The sequence below is a fragment of the Aulonocara sp. 'chitande type north' Nkhata Bay genome, linkage group LG3 (genome assembly GCF_057382095.1).
Source record: "Aulonocara sp. 'chitande type north' Nkhata Bay isolate Kocher_YH1m ecotype deep benthic linkage group LG3, A_spYH_male_GT1.1, whole genome shotgun sequence".
Taxonomy (NCBI): domain Eukaryota; kingdom Metazoa; phylum Chordata; class Actinopteri; order Cichliformes; family Cichlidae; genus Aulonocara; species Aulonocara sp. 'chitande type north' Nkhata Bay.
The window spans coordinates 72,684,772-72,709,188 of NC_141346.1; the positions used below are offsets into that span (position 1 = coordinate 72,684,772).

The following is a 24,417-nucleotide window of genomic DNA, read 5'->3' on the forward strand; positions in this document are numbered from 1 at the left end:
TCAGACAAAACACTCAGGCGGACACTCCTCTGTAGAAGGAAACATGGAAAGTGTGAGGTAATCAGTGCACAACATCACTTTGTATTTCAGGCTGTTTTTATATAGAACTTCAGCACCAATGTAAAAGTTCTGGTTTTAGGAAGATGAAGAACATTTTCAGGAAGGATGCCGTCTGCAAGCAGAGCTGCTTGAACCTCAGCGCTGAGGTCCAGACTACTTCCTGTGAAGCCACGTGATGTAAATCTGCTGCTGTAACTTCACAGTTTACTGAAGCTAAATGCAACGTTACCATATAATCTGTTTTCAACAAAGGTTTCACTCCGTCCGGTGTTGATGGAATGATTCAGGCCGTACTCGTCAGGCTTCCCGTCGACCACACGCATTTCAGTCACAAACCCCGTGACTGACAACAAGGGAAACAGCAGAAGAAAAGATGTGAAAAATACTGGATGATGATGATGGAGGATTAACCGCGGTGGCTAAACTGTTTCCTGTCTTTGTGGGCGTACTCACAGGGAAGTTTCCAGGCACGTCAGTCTTGGTGGCTAAAGTCTCCATTTTCCAACATGTATCGCTACAGGTGCAAAGACACAACATTAATCATCAGTGTAAATATTTTAATGCTGTCCAAACGGTGTTTGCTTTGTCTGTCCTCTCGCACTCACAGAGGAAACGAGGACGCCACCTTCAACCCATCTTCAGTTGGCTCAACCATGGCCGGACTTCCTGTTGGCTTTGTGACAGCAAACCACTTGAAATGAGAGCAAACTGCAGTCAAGCACCACTTACAGCAACCTGTGGACACGCAAATGGAAAGCACTGAGAATCATACAGAAGCATAAGAGCTGTTTATTGTAACACGTGTGTGTGTGTGTGTGTGTGTGTGTGTGTGTGTGTGTGTGTGTGTGTGTGTGTGTGTGTGTGCACATTAATAACACACTGATGTATGTTAGTTTGATTTATGCTATATCTGAGAAAACAACTGCAGAATTTTACATCAAAGTTTCCAAAGCTGATGTTTTGTTGTTCACTCTGTTTTATATTCATATAGTTTGTTGTTTTTAAATCAGTGGACAAAATAAATATTATCACACAAAATCCAGGGTGAAACATAACCAAATAACCTAAATGGTGAAGTCATTATAGAAGTACATGTTGCAAAGGTCAGCCTCCTGTATAGACTGCTAAACTGTCTGGGGGGGCCTGCCTGTCCTCGTTGGATAAGCTCCACCCCTTTTCCATAAGACGGAGACATTTGTATGAAAATAGATGGGCAGTAAAATAAAAAATAAAAAATATTATGGATGACTCTGTAAATCAAAGTCCGCCTGAGGCAGAAGCAGAAACCATGAGGAGCACAGCACCACTCCCACAAGGGCACGAAGTGAAGCCATAGCTGCTGAAGAGTGAAGACGTGATGATGGAGGAGATCACAGATGAAGATCTGCTGCCTGCTGACTCTTTATATAGAAGAGTGAGACTATCTCCCCACCAACAGCTGCACTTATACAAACCCCAGGTGCTGGGATGGCTTTGAACATGTGACATTTTCTGCAAACACATGGACAGTTTCATAACCACAAAGATTATTCCTGCAGCGGCAGAATCGTATCCACTGTGTGAGAGGTGAACGTCAGACAGTTCTTAGAAAATGTAGTTTCTCTTTAAGCTTTTAACGTCTCTTTTACCCCCATTTGTCTAAAACTACTTGACAGCCCTTCATGTCAGAGGTTTATTATCTGTGCAGGATGGAGCACATGGTCTCAGTCAGGCTGGACACGATCACTCCTACAGGAAGTAAATGTGATTTTATTTCACCTGTGAAATGATAAAAAACAGCAGAATAGCTCACGCTAACAAACGGGTGTTGAAATGTTTCATTTTCTGCTGTTTCACAGGTCAAAAAGGGCGTCGAAGCAAACTGAAGCTGAGCTGCTGCTGCTGTTGTAGTGCAGCATCTGCTGTGTGCTTCATCAGAGAACCTTCTGTACACAGCAGACAGAGGCTGCTGCCACTGAAGTCCATCTGCTAGAGAGCTTTAAACACTGGTTATTGAAGTGGCTTTGATGATACTGATACACAGTCTTTGCTGCTGTCACAGGACAGGGATCCACCAGGGAGTAGTTGTCAGGATAAAGAGCCTTCGCTTCTCTAAATATAAACTGGATACTTGTAGGAAACTTTGGGAAGCAGCATTTTTCCTCATATCGTCTAAACTGAAGTTAGCTCAGGTGCTTCTTCCATACTTGCTCTGCAGAAAGCCAAAGAGTTTGGAGCTCTGCAAACATTTGCAGCACAGCTGGATGTTTGTAACTTTGGTCACCTCTGTATCATCCCTCAGATTCTTTCTGCACAGCTTTGAAACCACGACAGCACGAGTGATGCTGAGGAGACGTCCAGTTTAAACAGACCTTTATTCCTGGAACACAAACACATGAAGTGATGCTGCTAAAGAAGAACATTTAATCGCACTAATGAATCAAGCATCTGTTTGTCTGTCAGTCTGTCAACAGTTCCTCTGATCGACTTCAGACTTGGTGGGTATTTTGTTTTTGCAGCGGTCAAAGTCGATCAGCGTGTTGCTTTGTCTGCTGTAAATCTGCCTGTACAAAGGGAAACATGCATGTTTTAGATGCAAACTCACAACATGGCTGCATTTTTGTGATTATGTGTATTTTATATTGATTTATTCTATTATGTTTTGTATATGAATCTTTACAAGTGTGTCGATACAAAGGCTTGATTAAAACAAAGGTCTCAGCTGTGCTGTTAGGGATGCTCTCATATTTGTTTCAAATGTAATAAATCAAAGGATTTCAGGCTTTTCATCCTTTTTATTTGTTTGGTTCTAACAGCAGCTGGATAAAAACATGCAGGTGATGAATATAATTGTGTGATATTATGAGCATTGTGAATAAAGAAAGAGCAGAGATAGTAAAAAGGAAACAGGTGATGGACGTGAGATTTTCAGAACAAAAGCTCCTCAGTGAGACGATCACCTGGACACAAGGTCAGGCAGCTGGGACTCATCTAGAGAGCAAAATGGAAAAGTGATCTGTGCAGAACATCACTGTTGATTGCAGTTATTTACATCAGACTTCTTCTCTGAGATAAGAGCACCATTTGTGGGAAAGATGACAGTATTTCCAGGCTGGATGCTGTTTGCAGGGAGAACTGAATGAAAGTCTCCTGCACCTCAGCGCTGAGGTCCACACCTGTGAACACAGATGAGGTCAATCTGCTGCAGCACGTAGAGCTTTACTGATCAGCAGGTTCAAAGGATTCAGCAGAGCGTAGAGTCAGAGCTAAATGCCACATCACCATAGAGTTTGTTAACAACAGCTTTCTTTGCCCTTTGTCTCGATGGACTGAATCAGGGATACTCGTCATACTTCACCTCAACCACGTCACTGAGAGACCCCAGCCTGACACAGCAGCAGAGATGATGAAAGCAGAAACAGCAAACAGATGCTTCAGTTGTGTTTCTCTCTGTGTGTGCGCTCACGCCCATTTGTGTGTGTGAACTTTCCACGTACCTCAGCTTGTTTCTCCAACATGAGCCATCAGGGCTGAAAAACATCACTAACACATGAATTCTTTCTCTTTTTGTTATCACCTGTGATCATGTGTCTCATGTTTCTGTCATTCACCAGTTCTTGTATAGTTACGTGTAACTAGACTTCTGTGGGACGTAAATGATTGTTTTGTATGCAGATCTGTACAAAGGATGGAAACACTTGATTACAAAGGAGATCTCAGCTGTGTTGTTGTGGATGGACTTCAACGTATTTGTTAAAAAAGAGAATAAAGCAAAGTGTTTTAGCTGTTTGGGAGTTTTTGTTTGATTCCATTCAGTTTTATTTCTATGGAGTCAAATAATAAGAAAGGCTCTAGAACAGCCCTGAGTTTGTCCAGGTGACACTCCTCTGAAGAACAAAGACAAAGAGGAAGAAGGGGATTCGTTTTCAAGTCTTGTTTCTTTCAAAATAAAAGCTGAAATATTTTGGAAGCATGATAATATTTCAGCCAGGATGCCGTCTCCAAGGAGACCTGCACCTCAGCGCTGAGCTCCACATCACGCCCTGTGAAAGCACAGATATAAATCTGCTGCAGTGAGAAGAACTTTACCCAACACAAGTGTAGAAGTAGACATTTGACTTTACCTACAACCTGTTAACAACAAAGCTTTCATTGCCTCTGTTGTTGATGTCATGTAGGACTAATCATACTTCACATCAGCCATGCACACGTCAGAGGATCTCCAGGCTTTCAGTAATAAAGCCAAGCAGATGATGTGAACATAGCAATAGTAAAACATGCATCATAATCAGCTGTGTGTGTCGACTATGTGGCACCTCAGTCTTGTTGGCATGAAGAAAAGTTGTGTAACATGTAGCATAAGGGCTGCAAAGACATCATGTAGACAGCAGTCGTCTGTTAGTCGTAACGTATCTCCTGTTAAAGAGTTAAATGTGCGTTCTCCATCTCTGTCCTCTCACAGCTCGCCGTATACCAACTCCAGCTGTGGTAACCATGGCTGTGCCCATCAACACGCTGAAGCTGAGACGCCACCCGTCACTATGGCGACTCCAATAGGGTTACCTGTCAGCTGTGGACGCATGAAAGGAAAACAGCAGAAACACAGACATGTTTACTGGAACATTTCCTATTGACAGCTTTATGGAAAAGTGGGTTTAAACACTTTTCTGTTTTATTTTGTTTATTTATGGATTTATTGTGAAAGGAATTTCAAAGGTTTAATTTGACCTTTCCCCTGTTTTTCATACAGACTGGAGACGAATGGATGGTGCTTTCTTTGTTTGTCTAAAGATAATGAATAAAACTCTACACACATCTTAAACCACCCTCCTTTCTATATATTTTGTTATATAAATGGAAAGTATATAAGACACAAACTGAGCTTATATGATACTAAGGACCCTGGAGGTCAGTCCACCTTTATAATTCAGCACAGCCTGGAGTCTCTTAGTCAAGCTTGTTTGTGTTTTCTGTGAGGAAGTTTTCAGCAGCAGCTCTTTTCTTGGATGTTGGTTCCCTTTGTTTCCATCCTCTGTTAAGATGTTTCAGTAATGTTGAGGTCTGGGGAGGCCAATCCATGGCTGACGTCCTGTGATGCTGCATTAGCAGTTTGTTCATAGTGAAAAATGAAGCCACTGCCAATCAGACATTTGCACAGTGGATCAACTTCTGATGGTACTGTCCTGAATTCCACACCTATAATATGTTTGCACATACTGATGAATATGTGCAGCTGATTTTCAGTCCAGTTCCTGTGTGACAGACGCCAGTCTTTCTGCCTGTGTCCTTCCTTAACAATAGAGCCATCCTTCCACTGAGACTGTTTCTGATGAGGCTTCACTGAGCAGTAGATGGATCCCTCAGCTCATCTAATCGTCCTATTTCTAACACATGACTGTCAGAAACTGTTAATCTGCTGCAGCTCTTTAACTCCTCCACTTCTTTTTTTGTAATCTCTTAGTTTCCTCATCTTTTAAGGTGGCACTGCACACCAGATCCAAAGTCAACATGCTGTTATATAATGGAGTTGAACCTGTAATGGAGTTTGATTTAAACCAATCAGCAATTAAGTGAATGATGATGAGCAAAGATGGTGGAGGTGGTGGATGAAGACCCGGACAGCTGTGGTTGGCTCCTCGTATAGAGCAGAGTGAGGTTGTGTCTGCACATTATTATAAAACCATGTTCACCATATATTTTAGCTGCAGACAATAACATGATTTCTTTGCTGTGGTGATTTTATTCCACTTTGGTAAAATGGAAAACCATCATTTCTTGCTGTAATTCACACATTATTCCAAGAGCCTCAACACGAGCCTTGTAGTCCGACCATATATAGACAAATCAATAGTTGTGTTTGTAACAGCTCATGAACATGAATCGTTCCACATTACTTTGAAATCATTGCAAACTAAACTGGAATAAATGAGTGTTTATATATAGTTTTGTCTCAGCTGTTCATACACAGTGTTTCAGTTCTTATCAGAGTCCCACCGTCTCACTGTGGTGAACCTTTAGCTCTGTTGTAAGCGTGTTGTTAGACCAGGTTTCCCTCATTTAAAAATAATCTCTCATTAGAAATGGACATGATGTCTAAGACATAGAAATGCTTATTATGGGTTCACTTGATGTCACTGAAAAGATGCACATGGGTAACGTGCAGGCCATCCTGCTCCGAGGTTTATCTCCTCACCTCGAGTCTGCGACACTCTCTCCGTGTCCTCTCAGATAAGGGCGCGCACATTTCTGCACCATCTTCTAAATTACAAAGAGCGATTCACAAAACAGAAGCTCACAAAACACTCATCACAAACCAAAAATGGCTCCACTGAGCGTCAAACTGTCACCAGAATTTACTGATAATCTAAAGACTCACATAACTCATTTTGTCTCATTGTGTCTTAGTTTGAGACATAAGTGCATGATCATAATACTGTGTAGTTAGATGAGACAGAGCTGATGCTTGCTCTTAATTATCCTCTTCATGTTTCCCGAGCCTCAGCAGTGGAAGCTACCATGGATAGAAAGACTATGACTCATCTTAAATCTCAAATCTTTGTCTCCAAAGAGCTGCTGATGTGTCCGATATGATCCACAAGCTTAAACTAGGATTATAAGTGTGTGCAGTGATGTGTGTGAAACCTCTGAGGACTCACACGTGTGTGCTTCAGCCCACACACACATATGAAGCACTGCGACCTCACACAGAAGTGTTTTACACATCCAGCCTGAATCCTGATCATTTCTACGGTTTATTAAGTTCAGCTTCACCTGAACATCAGTGATGAAGCTGCTCTGACTCCATCACAGCTCACAGCTGTTGGAATGAGTCAAACAATGAAGAAGGTTCAGAAACAGCTGATGATTTTACAGAAACATGATGCAAACATGAAAATGGACACATGATTTTTTATTAACAGACACCGTTTATGTTTCACTGTGCATGACGTCATCAACACTGTGACACCAGGGGGCGCTCATCACCAGCCTGAGGAAGTGTGATAATGGGGGGAGACGCAGTGTTGTGTGTACTGCAGTCGGACAGAAGGAAAAACTTCCTCCTGAAAACATTTTCATCCTTCCCAAAAGTGTTTGAGTCAAATGTTACAAATATATAAATACAATAAAACACAGGGTCTTACATAAAATCAGTGATGCAGTTGTGCACTGAGCACCTTTCCAATGTTCCTTCCTCAGATGAGTCCAGCTGCTGAACACATTAACATCTGTATGTAAATGTAGCCGAGAACCAACCTGAGCACTGCTGGGAAAATACAAAGGCAACCATCAAAGTGCTGTATTATCTTATTTATTCTGAATGTTGACTTAGATCCACACCACGATTTATGAAACTATAGAACTAAAATAACAACAATCGTCTGCTTCTTTAAAATTTCTTTCATTACATCAAACCAGTGAAAACTGAGAAAAACAAAGAGCTGTTAGCATGTTTAGACCAACTTTGAGACAGAGACTGTAAAGTTCTGCACTTTAAATCCTGCCTGTGTTCCTGCAAATGATTCACACTGAAAGTATCTTAGTTTAGTATTGAGTGAGCCACAAAGCAGCCTGATAGCTTTAAAACAGTAAAAGTAAATGAAATTGACAGTTTCAGTGTAGCTGGATCTATTATTGGGGGGTCATGACCCCCGTAACCCTGCCTGGTCCTGAGGTCAAATCCACCATCTTTGTTTCAGAGCTTCATGTTCTCCCGTGTTTGTGTGCGTCCTCTCCGGTACTCCGGCTTCCTCCCACAGTCCAAACACATGCAGTTAGTGGGGTCAGGTTAGCTGTGAGTGGTTGTGTCTCTGTGTTATTCCACCTTAATAAATGACTTCCTGTTAGCATGAAGTGCTTCTGTAGGACTGATGTCATTTTCATGGTTGGATCATTTAAATGAAGCTGGACTCAGATGCAGTAAATAAGCTGATTGATCATTAATGAATAAAGCTGGTCAAACACATCACGTGGACACATGTGATTGTGTGTTGTAGTATTGATCCCAATGCTGGTATCAGTCCTGGATCAATAACACTGGATGGATGCGTTCAGCATGGAGCCCTGAGCTGTGTTACAGACAAACATGGAAACTGACAGGTCTGTGTCATTCACAGTCTGTAACACTTCTAAACAACAGAGGCTGACCCAAGTGCCTCAGAGCCAGGCACGCTCACATCACAGCTCTCTAAATAAGCCAGTTTCAAAATAAGAGCTGAAAGCTGTGTTTGCTTGTGTTAGCTTATTATTGTGGAGACTAACATTCAGTGATCATGTGTTCAGACTCATAATGATTACTCTCAGAAATCCTCATCTTTGTATTTACTGTGTGTTGGATCAATAACTGAGATTCATGGTATCACACAGCTGTGCTGCTGCTGATGTCAGCACATCTGGAACAATACGAGGTATCTGCTACCAGACTGAGCAGGACGTGAGACCTGTGGACTGTTTAAAGCTGTCCCTCCACAGCTCACTCAGACCTGATCCACACCTCAGTGATATTCTCTGACTTCCTCAGTAGAGACAGAAACCATTCAGATCTGGGACCATCAGCTGACTGATGATGTCACACAGACTGTGTTTTTCAGGAACAGTGATTCTGATGTGAGCCTGCTAGCTGACAGCAGACCTGATGAAAGCACATGTTCACATCTGTGAGGACAGACTGGACTCTTTGACTGCACCTTGGTTCTCCTCAGAGGTCTGTACAGGAGCATGTCCACCCCCACTGAAGATCTCAGTCACTGTGAAACATAGAAAGCTGCTTGTGTGGCCTCTGCCTCACATGTAGATACAGCTACAGGTTTCTCTGTCAGTCAGACTGAAACAGTGTCCTGATGCTGCATCATTCAGCTCTGTGCCCCAGTCAGCATCACTGGGAGCTACCAGTGTTTCTGCCCTTTTCCTGTAACACTACACTCAGCACAGGCTCAGCTGGTATCCAGTGTTGGACTTTGGCTTCAGCTGCTGTGATAGATCCTCTAACATAGATCAGCTCTGCTACATGTTGTTAGATAAGTGCAGCTGCTGTCATGTCCTGATGTTTCTCTGGCTCAGCAGCTTCTCCATCAGAGGTTCACATGGAGCTGATCCAGTATCTCCAGTAACTGTGTTCTGTGCCTCACTGGTTCATCCTTCTGTCTGTGTGACGTCAGTCAGATGTTGAAGTTAAACTCTGTAATCTTCACTGTGTCACAGAGTTCAGTGAGTCCCGTTATTCACAGTATCAATCAGATCATCAGAGAACAGCTGATCAGCAATCAGTGGTGCCAACAGCGCCTCCTGTGGTGAGAGGATGCAATAATGCAATGTAGCATTTTTCCACTCAACACTTGCAGTCATGGAAACTGTCTGTTGGATCTGTGTGACGTTGCTTTCTTGGTTAGAGTTCCTCACAAATGTCCAGATGATTCTTCTAATGAGGCGTCGACCATGTTTGCAGCTCTTTGGAAGAAAACGTCGCCCTTTGCCATCCTTACTTTTCTTTGACTTCTTCAAATGCAGCTGAACTCCAGCTGGTATTTTCTTGGACTTTGCAGCTGTTTCTGGTCATCAGTTCATTCCTGCAAACCTCTGAAGCTGAACAACAATGATGCTGCATTGCTGGCTGATCCCAAAAGGTTGATTCTGTTCATCTGGACGTTTTCAGAAACGTTTGCTCACTGATCAGGTGACTTCTTCAGTCTCAGCTGACTGCAGCTTTACAAGCTTACAAACAGCACATTTGCACAATGACTGAAAGCAGCAGCACCTGATATATATGATACTAATATAATACATATACATATATAATCCATACTAATGATGAAGGAACTGAGCTCACAGTCCATTGTTCATTCAGTGAACTACTCAGTTTATTTTGGGCCTCAGAAATGCTCACTCTGTTTGTACATCACTGTCAGCAATAGACTCATTCTGCTGTGTGGACAGGAACACATGTGACATCACTTCCTGTTTGTTTGTGACTGAAGAGGAAGAAGTTTACAAGGAATCGTTTAGAAGAGTTTCAAACATCAACTGATTGAATCCATGAATCTGAAAACATGTTTGTGAGTGAAAGAGACAGACATGTACAGACTGAACTATCTGTTCAACAGTCAGAGTGTTTCTGTAACAGGAGACACTCTTTACACTCCACTCAGCACAGGGACACTGAGGAACCAGGAGACCAGACTGTAAACCCAGGATAAAGAGTTTGAGTGAATGTGGTGTTGAAGGTGTGGAGGTGGATCAGAGTGTCAGAGGAGACTCTGTAGAAGGACAGAGTGCCAGCAGGACAGTCCACATACACTGCTGCTCTGTTAGAGACAGAGGAGGAGGAGGAGGAGGAGGAGGAGGAGGAGATGGATGTTACTCTGTTATTGTGCCTGACAGACTGAGGACCATCATCAGAGCAGAACAGACTCCAGGACTGATCATTGCATCCAAACACACAGTCATAACTGTTTCCTTTCCTTCTGATGCTTCTGTAACTCACTGATATATAAACGCTTCCTCTCCACTCGACCTCCCAGTAACAGCGACCAGTCAGACCATTTCTACACAGCAGCTGTTCCCAAACATCAAATCTGTCTGGATGATCAGGATATGACTGAACCTCCTCCACACAATGTGCCTCAATGTTATTGATATTATTATTATCATTATTATATAATAATAATACAACCCTTATAATAAAACCACTAAAAACCTTTATTCTAGCGCTTCTAGACTTTAAAGTCAGCAAAGAGGCACAGAAAAGAAGATCAGACACCAGCGAGGGAGGATAAGAAAGACAGACGCAACAACATTGTCATCCCCTATGTAGCCGGTGTATCAGAAAAACTCAGGAGAGTTTTCTCCAAGCATGACATCCCGGTGCATTTCAGACCCAGCAACACGCTCAGACAAAAACTGGTTCACCCGAAAGACAAAACATCAAAACACAGACTTAACAATGTGGTGTTTGCTGTACAGTGCAGCGAGGAATGCACAGACCTCTACATTGGAGAGACCAAACAGCCACTTCACAAGCGCATGGCACAACACAGAAGAGCCACCTCCACAGGACAAGACTCAGCAGTCCATCTGCATCTTAAGGATAAAGGACACTCTTTCGAGGATGCCAATGTTCACATTTTGGACAGAGAGGACAGATGGTTTGAAAGCGGAGTGAAAGAATCCATCTATGTCCACTGTGAGCGACCATCTTTGAACAGAGGCGGGGTTTACGACACCAACTCTCTGCCATCTATAATCCAGTTTTGAGATCCCTTCCCAGACGCCTTAACGCCCACTCACATCCTGGGTCATCTGATCTCAGGAATTCGCATGACAAGGTGGGGCCAGGTTTCACAATGAACTCACCCGAAACTCTGGCTGATTGGGACCCACACCCAGTTTCCCACCTTGGCTCAGGCGATTAGAGGATCATCAGGTGTCCTTTTGTCCCTCTGGGGGGGGATACTCCCACTAGGTTTATATCTGGGACTCTCCACCATTTGACCTTAGAACTGAAGAAGCTTCTCGGATGAGAGGTGAAACGTCTTCAAGTAACTTAAAGAAGTCCAGACGCTTTTCTTTGCAAGCTCCTTTGACATTTGACCACGAGCAATCTTTTCTGGTTTGACGCCGTCTTTGTAGCCAGAAACCAGCTCTCTCCTCGGCTTCCTCCACTACACGCTTCCCCCACGCCAGTCTCCTCCGTCACTATAAAGGGGAGAGTCATGAGCTCCATCACCCTCACCTGTGCCGTCCAATGTCCCGCCACCAGCCTCCACTGCAGCAGGCCAGAGACCACACCCCTGCCACAATAAGTAAAAGTATATCCTTGCTGTACCCTTAATGCTAAATGTGCTAAATTAACCGCTGCCTTTGCCCCTTTGGGATTATTCTTATGTCACTGGGATGTTGACCTTTGACCTTCACATTAGAGAGATGGGCAGACATAATTAGTGTATGAATTTTAAAGTAACAGGTAATAAAGAGAGTGTAGCAAATGTAGTCAGGTTTATTACTCTGTATCACACATGAGTGCCCGAGGGAGGCGGGGCTGACTGGGGAGACACAGGAAACAGAGAGACAGGGCTGACTCGACATGAAACGATGAAACGTGGGACATGGGAACAGAAACTAAACACAGGCTGAAATGAACACTGAGGGAGGGAGAACTAAGATTACTGAGAGCCTGATAAATAAGAAGAACAAAAACCAAGAAAAACAAGAGTCAAAGAAAACCAAAAACACAAAGCATTGGGCCAGGACCCACTGCTGTGACATTTATATGTGATAAAAACATTAAAAACTGCTCAGATGTTGAAATCTTTCTACGTATACTTTAGGTTCAGCTCTGCAGCCTGGCATTTGGTTAAGCATGATTCAAACATTTGATTTTGTTTAACTGGTTTTAATTATAGTTACTTTTTGTGAACATTTGTTGCAGCATTTAAAAATACATCATTTATTTTCAAACTTTTATTTGATTTAGAGCATCATGTTTGACCAACGTAAATGTTTTAATTTCATATAAAATAACTGAAGCAGTGAACTAAATATCTGAAATCTTTCCTTCCTTAAAAGTTATAATCCTACTTAAGTTATAGTGCAAACGCTTAAGCAACAAATATACTTGATGCTAATTAATTAATATTTCCCTTTGATGTTGCAACTATGCGGTCTCTTCTGTCTTTAAACAAAATAATATTTTCCAGTTACAGAAATCATAAAGTCCAAACTAAAGTGCTACTGTTGCTATATGCATTTTATATAAATCATGGATGATGGTCCTGACATGAAGGAAGAGAAAGTTACAGGTTGCATCCTTTGACTTTGTCTCCGTGCCTTTGGGCGATTTTCAGAAGGACAGATGTTTCTGTTCAATTCTTAAATCAATTTTTTCAAACACAAACACTATTTTAAAGCTTCTAGAGAGTAAAATATTCATGATAATTATAATAACAATAATAAAAACAAAAGCTCTCAGATCCATCAAACCAAGCAGCAGAAAGAACAATAACTGAAGAGAAAACTTTAACCTTGTAGACTTCATTATGTTCCAGCTGCTCGACAGACGCTGTGACCTCGAACTTAAGCAGGTCGTAACGTATGTGCAGCTCAATAACAGCTCAATGCTCTCCGCAGGAGTAGTCCAGCAGTAGAAATCAGTCCAATAACAAGGTGTGTAACATCTAGCAGGGTGACAGAAAAACCCAGGGTAACTTCTAAGGACCTCAACGTCTCTCTCACATTGTGTTTTTTAAACATGCTTCCATTTGTCACTTCAGTCTTTACTCTGAAATACAGGAAGAGAAATCATGGCTGAAACAATTTCTCATGAAACCAGGGGTGTGGTCCAACAGTCAGTTTGGTGAGGAAGGTTCCTAACTGAGAGAAGTGACCCAGAAGTATCTGTGTAGCAGCCACAATGAATCCAGACCATGAGCTTTATTAACTGATCAAAGTCTCTTCTTTCATCTTCTGTATCATTCAGTTTGCATTGGTAATGCCCATTATTGTAATGCTTTTTTAAGACCAGCAAAACTTTATTTCACTTTGGGTTAGCTGGGATAAGTGATGGATGGAGGGAATTTTACTTCAGCCACAGAAATCCTAAACAGGAAGGAGGAGCAGAGTTACAGTGGATCACTATCCAGCAGGGAAACAAGGTTTATTTCAATTTCTTGGCCATGAGTGAGATTTACTGAGTGGGCAAATAGGGAGACGACACCATCAGATCCCGAGCCCTCCATGTGTTAATCAAGAGACGGCTGCTGTGCTACATCCATAAATAATGAATAAATTAGGAGCTAAAGCTGAAAGGACAGTTTATTTGTACCATCTTCACGTGAACACATTCAAGAACATCACAGATGAAGAAACATTAAAAACTTCCACACTACATAAAGCAAGAAAAATAGTTTTTCTTTCAGGTGGTTTCAGAAAAACAGAAACATCAAACATCTCCAAGACTCTCTTTGAAAGAACTAAAAACCTTTGTTCTCATGGTCCAATCATGAGTGAACTCCCTGATGAAGCCTTGTGTGCTAAAACATGTCAGAGTTTTAAAGGTTAAACATGAGTTTCCAAAACGTTTTGCTGGAGAACAATGAACTATTTGACTGAGTTTCAATCATTTACAGACGAGCAAAACCAGGACAGAGAAAAAAGGACAAAACTGACTCAGTAAAACAACAGAAAAGAAGATCCCATGTAGATCTGTATTATGTAGAAGTTCAGCCCAGCAACCAGTTCAGTTCAACACAAGTTTAAATGATTCTATCTGAACTCTGTGGAGCCTGATCTCAAGCTTTTTGAGTCTGACACAGAAACCAGAGGATCTTTCTGTGTCTTCAGATTCACTGTGATCCAGTGATGGGAGTGATTTCAGCCCTGAGTGATCGCGCTGATGTTTGCACAGAGCAGACAATGAGGTGAATGTTTGGGCACATTGGTAACAGTGAAACAGTTTATTAGTAACGTGGGATAGTTTGTGTGCAGAGTATGAACTGAGATTCCTGAAGCTCTTGTCACACTGGTCACAGCTGTAGTTTCCTTCCATGTGTGCACGTTCATGCCTGTTACAAGTACTTGAATGTGAGAAGCTTCTGTCACAGTGTCTGCACTTGTGTGGTTTCTCTCCTGTGTGGACTCGTTTGTGTGATTTAAGCTGACCTGCAGTGGTGAAGGATGACCCACACTGATCACAGAGGTGCTTTTTAACCCCACTGTGAATCAGTTCATGTTGTTTTAAATCACTTGATGTGGTGAAGCTTCTCCCACATTCTTTGCAGTATTTCAGTTTGTCTCCAGTGTGTCTACGTTGATGTCTTTTTAGGGTCTTTTGCTGACTGAAAGTTTTTCCACAGAGGTCACAATGAAAGTCTTTCCCACCACCACAGTGATGACAGGGTTGAGAACTGGATCCATCTGTGTTGCTCTGCTTCTAAACAAAGACACAAAGACAGTGTAAGTCAGTCCTTCAACATTTGTATCCTGAACGTCGCCTGAAATAAAGAGCATCTCTGCAGACGTCCAACTACATTTGACTGTTTCAGTTAACACACTCAGTTTACTGGGCTGCAATAACTACAATACTACCACCATAATACTACAGTAATACTAAAATCATAACTGAAAGGAAAATCTGAATAATCACTCAGAGCTGCTTTTCCATGCAGTAGAATTGCTAACATGCTAACACAGTTTAATGAGCAGAGTTGTTCCAAACAGTCAGGCTAAAATGACAAGATAACAATATAAATACATACCTCACAGTAGCTGCACTTGTAGAGTCTCTTTCTGGTGTGGATGTGTTTGTGTTCTCTCAGGTGATGTGGAGCTTTAAAAGTCTTCTCACACAGGTCACATTGATAAGGTCTCTCCTCAGTGTGGGTAAACATGTGTCGTTGTAACTGTGCGTCTGTTGTAAAGTATTTGCCACACTGTTCACAGCAGTACACATCATGTCTGGTGTGAATGCGTAGGTGTTCATTTTGGTGCCCTCTTTGGCTGAAAGTTTTTCCACAGATGTCACAGCTGTATGCCTTAATTCCAGAGTGGGTAACTAGATGCTTCTGTAAGTGGCTACTGTGAGTAAAAGCTCTGCCACACTGATCACAGCTGTACGCTTTAACTCCACTGTGGATGAGCTGGTGTTTTATTAGGGAACCCTTCAAGGAAAAAGACTTTCCACACAAGTCACAGCTCAACGGTCTCTCTCCAGTGTGGATGACCTGATGCCGTTTTAGTGAAGCTTTCAGAGTAAAACCCTTCCCACACAAGTCACAGCTGTATGGCTTAATTCCAGAGTGGGTAACTAGATGACTCTGTAAGCTGCTACTTTGAGTAAAAGCTCTGCCACACTGATCACAGCTGTACGCTTTAACTCCACTGTGGATGAGTTGGTGTTGTTTTAGGTAACCCTTCAAGGAAAAAGACTTTCCACACAAGTCACAGCTGAACGGTCTCTCTCCAGTGTGGATGACCTGATGCTGTTTTAGTGAAGCCCTCACAGTAAAACCCTTCCCACACAAGTCACAGCTGAACGGTCTCTCTCCAGTGTGGATGACCTGATGCCGTTTTAGTGAAGCCCTCACAGTAAAACCCTTCCCACACTCGTCACAGGTGTGTTTTTTCTCTCCCTTTCTTCTGTGAGGTTTGTCGGCCTCCTGAGAGCGCTGACTTCTGGCTCTATGTTGGTCCTGCAGTGACAGAGATACAAACAGAGGCAGTGAGTGAAATGCAGTCGTGGAACAAACTCAACCTTCAAACTCCATTAACACTAGTTTTAAACCTGAAGGTGGAGCGTGGCACCAAACACCTTAAAGGTCTCTTATCCCCACCTGCTGGTAGTTCTAACACATTACATCCAACCTGCTGTTAAAGATAATTCATGACTGTTCAAACACTAAACTCATGCACACACACACACACACACACACACACACACACACACACACTATTTTATAATTTAGATTATTTTGTTGTTTCCTATTACATATTTCTATAATTTGTATAGATTTATACATAATTATTCAGTGATAATAAATCCTATGTTTGTTTATTCTAAAGGAACCCCGTTAGCTTCCACAACAGATGTTGCTCGTCTTCCGTCAAATACTCACATAAAATATTACACAATGAAGTGGATTCAAGATATCCACATAATTTCACTCTTACATCCACAGTGAGGTTTCACAATTGTTCAAATATAAGCAATCAATAATAATAATAATAATATTTCTCTGTCAGCCTTCTCGGTTACGAATCGTCTTCTGCTCCTCTGTCATGCGGCGTCCCACAGGGCTCAATTTTAGGGCCACTGGGTTCTATACTTAGAAGGCATGGGATCTCATTTCATTGTTATGCCGATGACTGCCAACTTTATTTGACACTAAAACACATGGATGGCATCTCCATAAAACCTCTCTTGACTTGTCTAGATGACATTAAAGCTTGGTTGGCTCTAAACTTTTTAAATTTTAATGAAAAGAAAACAGAGCTGTTGGTGTTTGGACCCAGTGGTCCCTGTGAGTCCTCCCCTGTTGTTTTAGGATCCCTGGAAGTCTATTTTAAATCTGTGGTTACTGACCTTGGTTTTAAGTTGGACAGTGATTTTAAATTGGACAACCAAATCAGAGCAGTGGTGAAGTCCAGTTTTTATCATTTAAGGCGACTGGCAAGAGTAAAATCTTTTCTTTCGAGGCAGCACCTTGAAACAGTGATCCATGCTTTTATTTCTTCCCGCCTGGACTACTGTAACTCACTTTATGTGGGGGTCAGTCAGTCATTGCTCTCACGTCTGCAGCTGGTTCAAAATGCGGCTGCACGACTCCTAACAGGGACTCAAAAAAAGAGAGCATATAACCCCCGTGCTAGCCTCTCTGCACTGGTTGCCTGTGTCTTTTAGAGTTAATTTTAAAATTCTTATGTTTGTTTTTAAATGCCTTCACAGTCTTGCCCCGCCTTACCTCTCTGAGCTTCTTCATCTCCACACACCCTGTCGGTCTTACAGGTCAGCTGACCAGCTGCTCCTGGAGGTACCGAGATCCAGAAGGAAGCTCAGAGGGGCGGGGCCTTCTCTATTGTGGCTCCAAAGTTATGGAATGATTTGCCCATGCACGTTAGAGAGGCCCCTTCACTGTCCACTTTTAAATCACGTCTTAAAACCCACTTTTATTCCTTGGCTTTTAACCTCAGTGAGACTTAGTTTCTTTTTTAATTGAAGTAGTTATTTAATGATTTCACTCTTCTTTTATTTGTGTTTCATTTATATCTCATGTGATTTTATTTTACAGTTCCAATGTACAGCACTTTGTGTCAGCTGTGGTTGTTTTAAAGTGCTTTATAAATAAAGTTCATAATGTTGATGATAAATATCAATAACATTGAGGCACATTACACAAATTTCAAAAACAAATCATGTCTTACAATATTTACAACAACTAAAAGCTCTGTAAATCGGCTTTTAAGTGTTCATTGAAGTTTTGAATAATTCTCTAATTTTTTAAGGCAACTTATTCCACTTAAAAGTTGCTCTAAATGTAACAGTTTTACAAAACGTTACTTTTAACTCGAGCATTTACTAAATTGCAGCTTGTTGAAAACTGTGTAATATGATGATGTATTTCATCTGGATACTGCAGCTGAGCAGAATAAATGTGGTGTGTTTAACAGAATTGCTTTCTTTAGAACTACAAGTAAGCCATAGAATATTTTAGCCTGTACAGGAAGCCAAGAAAGGTTATTATGCATTTGATCAATATTAGTATAGTATGAACATCTTCACACTAATCTGGACGCCTTATTCTGGACTAACTGAAGTCTGTTAAGATCTGTCTTATTAGCTGCTGACCAAATGATTGAACAATACTCCAGATGAGACATTACTAGTGCATTAATGACATCTTTCATAATGAAGAAGTGATACACAAAGAGCATTTCATAGCCATAGCTATGCCTTGTCGGCAGAGTTATGTGACATTAGTGATGTTTGTACTTTCAGCGTTAACTTGGTTTTAAAGCCTTTAAAATATACGCCGTTCAATAGTCGACCTTAATCTGACAGAGAATGTGATGATTTTGTGGATAATTAAAGTCAGTCATATATCCACAAACACAACAAGCTGAAAGTCAGTGATGCTGCTCGGTTTGCAGTCCTGAACATCACGGCACAAGCAGGATTCAGTGCACTGTTAATGTTAATGTTAGCTGTGTTATATTGCTGCCTCTGTTCGGTGGTGTCGAGCCAAACGCACTTTAACGTGTGTTTGAACGAGCTGACGGTTCACTTGTTAAGCTGAAAGAAAGATGCTTTAATCACAGCAGTCACACATGTGTCCACTGCACCATCTGGAACTCTTCTTGTTTACACTCGTAATAACACAAACACTAAATCCTGCTTCTCTGCTGCTGTTGTGTAGCAGTGTGTACACCTGAGACTGTCACCTGTCTGTCTGTCCTGCATTCTCTCTCTGTTTCTTTCTCTCTGATTGTGGAATAAAAGTATGAACATGTGTTTATAAGTTACACTTGTGTTTGAATCCTGCAGCTTATCACACATTTGATTTCCATGTGTGACGACTGCAAGTGTCCAGAGTGAGGACAGACTGAGGGAGCCACTGCTGCACATCATCTGTGAGGCTTTGCAGCCCTGATGATCCACCAGGACAAACTCAGCAGTGTGTGAGGAAGAGGAGGAGGAAGAGCCAGCAGCACAGAAATGAAGCCCAACAATCATGTTTCACAGTCCTGTGGTCTCAGCCTCAGATACTCATCAAATCACACAGAGCTCATGTAGAAACAAATGAACTAAATATGTTCTCCTTCATTTCTGTCAAACAAAGCTGTATGAAACGTTTCCAGCTGTTAGTATCATGGTTGCTAGGCAACCTGGGCAGCGCGACGGAGGCTAGACATCCCATTTCACGAGCCTACGAGCCTCGCACTTCGGCCTTAGCGGTCTTTGAGTACGCGGCCCTTGAGGACTTTAAAGCTGCAGAACCTGAATCGGGATACAGCCATGATGATCTCCAGCCTCGTGCTCGCCAACATTCTCACCTGAGTTAAGAAGACGATCACTGAAATGGTCTCAGCAGGTCCTTTGATGACAGCAATGAAATGCAGTGGTAAGGCTTTTTGGGGATTAAGTTCGTTTTCATGGCAAAGAAGGACGATGCAGTTCATCTGATCACTCCTCATAACATTCTGGAGTGCAGGCAAAATGCTATTATAAAAACTTAAGCAGCAACTTCTCCAGGTTCCAATATTTATGCAATTCTCAAACCTTTTGGCCACGACTGTATAACCTCTTCTGAAGTTTAGTGGATATTATACATGGTTATGCTCAGGATGTGTCGGCCAGTTTCCACTGGAAACGCCTTTTGGTTAAACTGTCAGCGAGGAATTTGCATTTGCACTGTTACATTTTTATATAACTTTAATGCACATAAACAACAGCTGCTTGTTTCAGTGAAAATACATTGATGGGTTTTTAATAAAGTTGTGCGGCTGTAAAGTATTTTGTCTGGTGTCAATTATATCGTCAGCTACATCGTTATGGCAAATGTTCAAATGTATATGGTGATAAATATCTTTGGTCATATGGTCCTGCTCTGTCTGTCACCTTCTGTGTTGAGCTCATTGTTTCCTCTGTAGTGGCTGAGCTGAGTCCAAGTAGCTGAAAATGTTCCTCTGCTGCTCCGTCAGACTCTCCTCCTCCTGCTGATCAGCTGGGACACAAAACAGATCTTTGTTAGGCTCCACACTGCACTGAAGAGTCAAAGTGTCTCATATGTTCATCTGACAAGTAAAAGAACACATTTTTGTTTCCCGAGGTGGGCAACTTGTTGGAAACAAACACAAAAGGTTTGAGCACTGATACCTGCCATTGCTGCCATTGAAAGATGCAACGCCAGCAATGTGGATTGTCAAGACTCAAACCAATCATCAAGCAAAGACAACAGGGATCATTTGTTTCTCTTTATTTAGCATTCACAGCATTTGTAGTTGCCTTCTGTGCAGGGGAAGTCCACGCACACTGTGTGGTACCGCCATCCGCAGAAGGTGCATTCAACCTCTGTAGGAGAAACGAGATTGTCTGAGACTGAAATGATATTCACTAAAGAAGTGGTGATTTGTAAAACTTCACATTTTGATCCGGGACGTACTCTGCATGAAAACAAGCGCTCACTCTTCCTGCTCAACAAATGATAAGGGCGGAGCCTTATACCACGTGATACAGAAGCTGTGCCGTGTGATGCTAAAATTAGCAGGGAAAAAACAACGGAGAGCACGTCAGGGATGACGAGAAAGTGACAGGAGAAAATCCGTCCCGGTCAACCACCCAAACATCAATAACGGGAACCTTATACAGCGCTTCCCTATACACGTCGAACTCCCGCAGGCACAAAGACATCACGGAGGCTATCACTTATCACCTGACCAAAGATATGGCTCCATCAACACTGTGCAAAACGAGGGATTTAGGAAAACGATCAACACCCTAGACAAACGCTACACAGTGCCGTCCCGCAACTATTTTTCTATTGTTGCACTACCTGCTCTGTACACGCAGCGTCGAGCAACGGTGGAGACGGAATTTCAAGCAGGACAACATTTTGCTGCAACAACAAAACGTGAGACATTTGTTGTTTTATGTTTATTTATTGTTATGAGAGAATCATGATCTCAATTCTAAGCCAAAAAAATCGTGATTCTCATTTTATGCAAAATCGTGCAGCCCTAACATTAACACAAAACTATTGTTTCACCAGAGAAACACACATGAAGAGAGAGAGACAATAACAGCTACCAAACAGTCGTCATAATTCGTCACACAATGAGAAAAGGACAAATCAACAAGCAACAATGACTAATTAATATTAAAATCTGTAACATAATGTATTGTTTGGAGTTTAGTCTGATTGGTTCAGGATGACCTGCCATTATCCAATCACACGTCTGCTTACCTGCATCTTTTCTCTTTTTTCTAACCTGAGCACCTGATGGCTTTGAACTTTTGTTGTCCATCTTCCATTGGTTTGAATTTTGCGCTCCAGTACAAACACAAATCCCCCAACCCGAGGATCAGCACAATTAACCTAACAGACCTACACCTTAGTTCACAGATTCACTTTGTCTAAGGTTGATTTCTGGGATTTCACACAACCCAGGATTCAGATCGTGAATCCATGATGGGCTTGGATTTACATCATTATAAATGAAATGTGCTCTACTTGGAAGCAGCCGGCCCCGCCCCTTTTGACGGGTTGTGTGAGACTTTAAATCATCAAACTGTAAATTATAAATTAAATTGTTATTGATCCTTTACCCCGAGTCCTAAAGTGTAGATTTATTTTCTTACTCTTCTTATATTTATTGTTTGTTTACTTGCACCGCTGTAACTGCAGCCTCGTCGTCTCGTCTCTCTATATGCTGGACTGTCTGTAGCGGAGATGACAATAAAGTTTACTTTGACTTCAGCAGCGTGCAGGCGCACCGAGGGCTCTCGCGCTCACGTTATAGAATTTAGAAAAAACATCGGTGCAGATTATAAGTCTGTATCATAATATCTGTTTGTTGTGTTGTTTTTATTTTGTTTTGCGAGTTGGTTATTAGATGCCGCTCCAGCCAGCCAGAGACTCCCCGCCGCCCCGCCCTCTCCTCCCTGTGCCGCCAGCAGCAGGCGCACCTCGCAAACGGAGGGCGCCCTTACTCCCAGCAAATGGCTGATAGAAAACCGATCGGTGCCTACGAATTTCCCAATATGCGCTGGCATGACGTCGGGGAAGCATGGGTACGACCGATTCTTTTATTTTTTTCTTGCCCGTGATGCCCCCCCCCCCCCCCCACCACGATGCATTCTATTGGTTTGCACACTTACACACACCCAGCTGTGGTTTCCTGTTTTGCTGGACTCTGGAGAGCCCCGCCTTTAACGCTCTTCTCTCACAGAGAGCAACAGAAAACTTGGAAAAACTCCAGATTGACTGAACTCAGTTCAAAGTTACCTTGACACCTTTAGATGTGAGACGTAGTGATGGTCCGCTTGAAGCTGACGCTCCGGTGCGTGTGTCAGAAAGATCAACGCGCTGCTTCAGAAGCACCGTGTCGAGGCTTGATTCGTTTGGCCAGAGTCACGTGATCAGTGACGTCTGAAGCTTCGTTTAGAACGTACCTTTTTTTAAATCGAACTTTATTGAAACACAATGAGTATACAACATACAAACAGATGAAGTTTACAAAAGAACAGAACATGAACATACAGAACCAGGAGTAAAAAAAATTATGATATGAGGAGGCGAAAAAAATCAACATATTGTAACGTGCAGTGGAGATGAAGCCAGCCGCGGAGGTGTGCAGGTGGATAGCGAATGAGCAACAGCTTCTGACTTTCCAAAAAGTACTCATTTATTTACAATATCAAAAATAAAAGTGCTACCTCTACCACACATTACTAAAGAGCACACTAGTCCGCGTACACACGGGAGCATCCATTACAGGAGGAGTGCGAAGAAGAACAAAAAGGGGGTGACACCAGTCGTGAGACAGGAGGCGCCGCCATGTGGTGATACACTGCATTACAATAGCAACTGTTACAATATAAATATTGTTCTGAGAGGCTTTTTGTTGGTTGAGTCTGAAATTGATTGTATGTACAATTCATATCCTTATAAAAAGGCAGAAATATGGTGTTTTATTAATAAACTTACATTTATGGATATAAAATAGCTAAAAGTATTAACAAATATTTTATAAAAAACATTTATCATTCTTCCTGGGTAACTTAAAGAAAAAGAATAAAACATTTTCCATCGTAAAGAAAACTCCCTTAAAATATGGACAATAACAAAACTGCTAAATTCTTCCAGAATCTCTGTGTAGAGGAACCAAAAGAGATGTGCCACAGTTTCTGGATGATCCCCACAGAAAGTTCAATTAGTATTTATGTCTCTTTTAAATGTTACCATATAGTGACTGGCTGGGTCACATTTATGAAGAATTTTATATGAGATTTCCTTCACCTTGTTCACAATTAGATATTTATGGGATCATCCAGACTGTCTTCCAGGTGATATCTGGAACATGTCGGTTCCAGTAAGATATTCTATATATGGGAGAGACATGATATCTTCTTGGAATAAACTACGTATTCTCTTATTGCTGTTACCAAGTTCCTGTGAAAAGCAGATTTTTCCCACTGCTGACTCAGCTGGATCAGGGAGAGTGACTGAGGCAGATATTGAGCTGTCAGTGTTTTTATATAACATTAAAGTCCCTGAGGGTATGGCACCAAGCACCATTGAGAATTCCCCAACACTGTTTGACAAGTTTGACGAGCATCTTGACTTTTGGTCTTTGGATATCAACAGTCCTGGGTATGTGACTTCTTGTTTAACAGAAATGTTACAGAGAGCATTTGCAGTGCAGCCTTTAATTGCTAGTAATTCACATTTTTTTAGATTTCGACATAAAGCAGATGCCTCAGAGAAATCACTAATAACACTAAGGGCTGGACGGATTTGATTTGCATTCTTCAAGAAGAGTGTGGTGTCATCAGCTAGCTGGCTGATGATGAGCTCCTTATCAGCTGTGCTGATTCCTTGTATAACAGGTCAAATCTCGGGGTGGAGTCTTAATCATTTTAATTGAGCTATTGCCATTCGTGTACAAGGTTTTGATAGCTTTACAGAAAAATGCCAAATTTTTCCAAAGAGTGGAAAATAAATTGATGTTCAATTGTATCAAAAGCCTTTTAAAAATCCAGGAAGAGAATGAAGCTATAGTCAGATACCAAATCAGAGTAATCAAGTAGATCTAAAACCAGTCTCATGTTCTTAGAAAGGTGTCTGTTTCTCATAAAGCCTGATTGTGTCTCATCCATAATTGTGTCCAAGAACT

The 24,417-nt window shown here is 41.8% G+C and overlaps 2 protein-coding genes across 2 annotated transcripts in view; both read right to left on the minus strand.

The window, feature by feature from the left end:
- On the minus strand, positions 1–22,638 carry LOC147336960 (uncharacterized). The gene is made up of 8 exons (XM_086265709.1): positions 22,527–22,638; positions 20,141–20,246; positions 15,285–16,217; positions 14,797–14,959; positions 666–795; positions 510–574; positions 290–403; positions 1–29 (listed from the first exon to the last, which is right to left on the minus strand). Exons 2-8 carry the CDS (start codon positions 20,156–20,158, stop codon positions 1–3), a joined length of 1,452 nt encoding a protein of 483 aa, XP_086121835.1. The 5' UTR covers positions 20,159–20,246; positions 22,527–22,638.
- Positions 1–24,417, minus strand: part of LOC147336949 (protein NLRC3-like) — a 308,603-nt gene that overhangs the window by 200,872 nt on the left and 83,314 nt on the right. The window lies entirely within an intron of this gene.